The sequence below is a fragment of the Asparagus officinalis genome, chromosome 1, assembly GCF_001876935.1.
Source record: "Asparagus officinalis chromosome 1, Aspof.V1, whole genome shotgun sequence".
Classification (NCBI taxonomy): domain Eukaryota; kingdom Viridiplantae; phylum Streptophyta; class Magnoliopsida; order Asparagales; family Asparagaceae; genus Asparagus; species Asparagus officinalis.
In genome coordinates this window covers 49,449,147-49,450,558 of record NC_033794.1, presented here as the reverse complement: position 1 = coordinate 49,450,558, position 1,412 = coordinate 49,449,147, and the positions used below count along the sequence as shown (strand labels likewise).

General features: G+C 37.9%; 1 protein-coding gene across 1 annotated transcript in view; it reads left to right on the top strand.

Moving 5' to 3' along the window:
* LOC109823906 (mitochondrial dicarboxylate/tricarboxylate transporter DTC) overlaps window positions 1–863 on the top strand; it is a 13,274-nt gene extending 12,411 nt beyond the window's left edge. Inside the window, exons 5-6 of the mRNA XM_020390357.1 lie at window positions 139–353; window positions 433–863. Coding sequence (XP_020245946.1) covers window positions 139–353; window positions 433–489 — 272 coding nt within the window. The 3' untranslated portion in view covers window positions 490–863. The remainder of the gene's footprint in view (window positions 1–138; window positions 354–432) is intronic.

The window sequence follows — 1,412 nt, the reverse complement described above, 5'->3', positions numbered from 1 at the left end:
GAATTATTCTTACAGAGTGACATTGGATCGCTTCTATGTTGTTCTTTCTTAACTACTTCTTCTTTTTTTAATGCTTGAATTTTCAAAGATAGAATGTGGTTTACTGACTTAATGTTACTGCATACTTATTGCTTGCAGGGGCAAGTGCTGTTTCCGGGTTCTTTGCATCTGCTTGCAGCTTGCCCTTCGACTACGTCAAAACTCAAATTCAGAAGATGCAGCCAGATGCAACTGGGAAATATCCATATACTGGTTCTTTGGATTGTGCTTTGAAGACCCTAAAGAGTGGAGGACCTTTCAAGTTTTATACAGGGTTTCCTGTATATTGTGTGAGGATTGCTCCCCATGTCATGGTAATTCCTAACGCATTTGAATTTGTTATTGTTCATTTCTGGATTCCTGTTGTTTATTTTGGAATGGGATTTTCTGCAGATGACATGGATATTCTTGAACCAAATCCAGAAGTTAGAGAAGAAAGTGGGATTATAGTTCCTGACCTGCTAAGCATATCATAATTTGTGTTGACTATATACTGTTTGTAATAAGATTCCGTCCGCTGTAACTCTTCGGCATCTTGAAGGCCACTGACCCCATATCTCTCAAAGGATTCAGTATGCTGCAGGTAAGTTATAATAATTTTTTTATAGTATTATTCGGACGCTATAGGAAATTTTGGGGGGCAGATACTTCAGCCAGCTGAAAGAACATTGGATCATGCCCGAATATCGACCCATTTGTGAATTCAAGCACCTGTTTGTTGTTTTATTGTTAAGAATTCTGTTTCTATGTGATGTTCTCTGAGCATTAATAGAGCAGCTTCTTGATTGATATGTGCGATGGTTATCAAGTCCCATCCTGTTCTTTGCCTGAACTTCTTAATTTCTTGGTCCAGTTAAAAAAAACGTCTTGGTCTGAGCCCTCACGGTTCACAGGCAACATTTTTCTGAGACTGGAGAGATATGTTTGATTTTTTTTTTTTTAATAAATATATCACTGCTTACAATAAAGCCACTCGGTAAACTTTGTCAATGTATACAAGCGCGTGCTGCTGATTGCTCGTGTAAAGCATGATGCCTTTTGGCGTGTCATTAACTTTAGTGTAGTATCTCTGTGGATGAGCATATACGGATTGGGCTTGGTTCATGACATTAAATATGAATCTGTGCTATCTAGCCTAAAGTTTAATTATGCAATGATTGATATCTTGTCGGTGCATGTTTAATCCACGGACTTGGGTTTACTTGATACTTCTCATTGCAGTACTCCTTTGTGGTTTTGGTTCTTGACATTCTACAGTATGTAGTGCCTTTTATTTCTTGCTTGGTTTGCTTGGTAACAAGAATCAGCATAAGAACACCTATTTTATTTCTTGCTTGGTTTGCTTGGTAACAAGAATCAGCATAAGAACACAC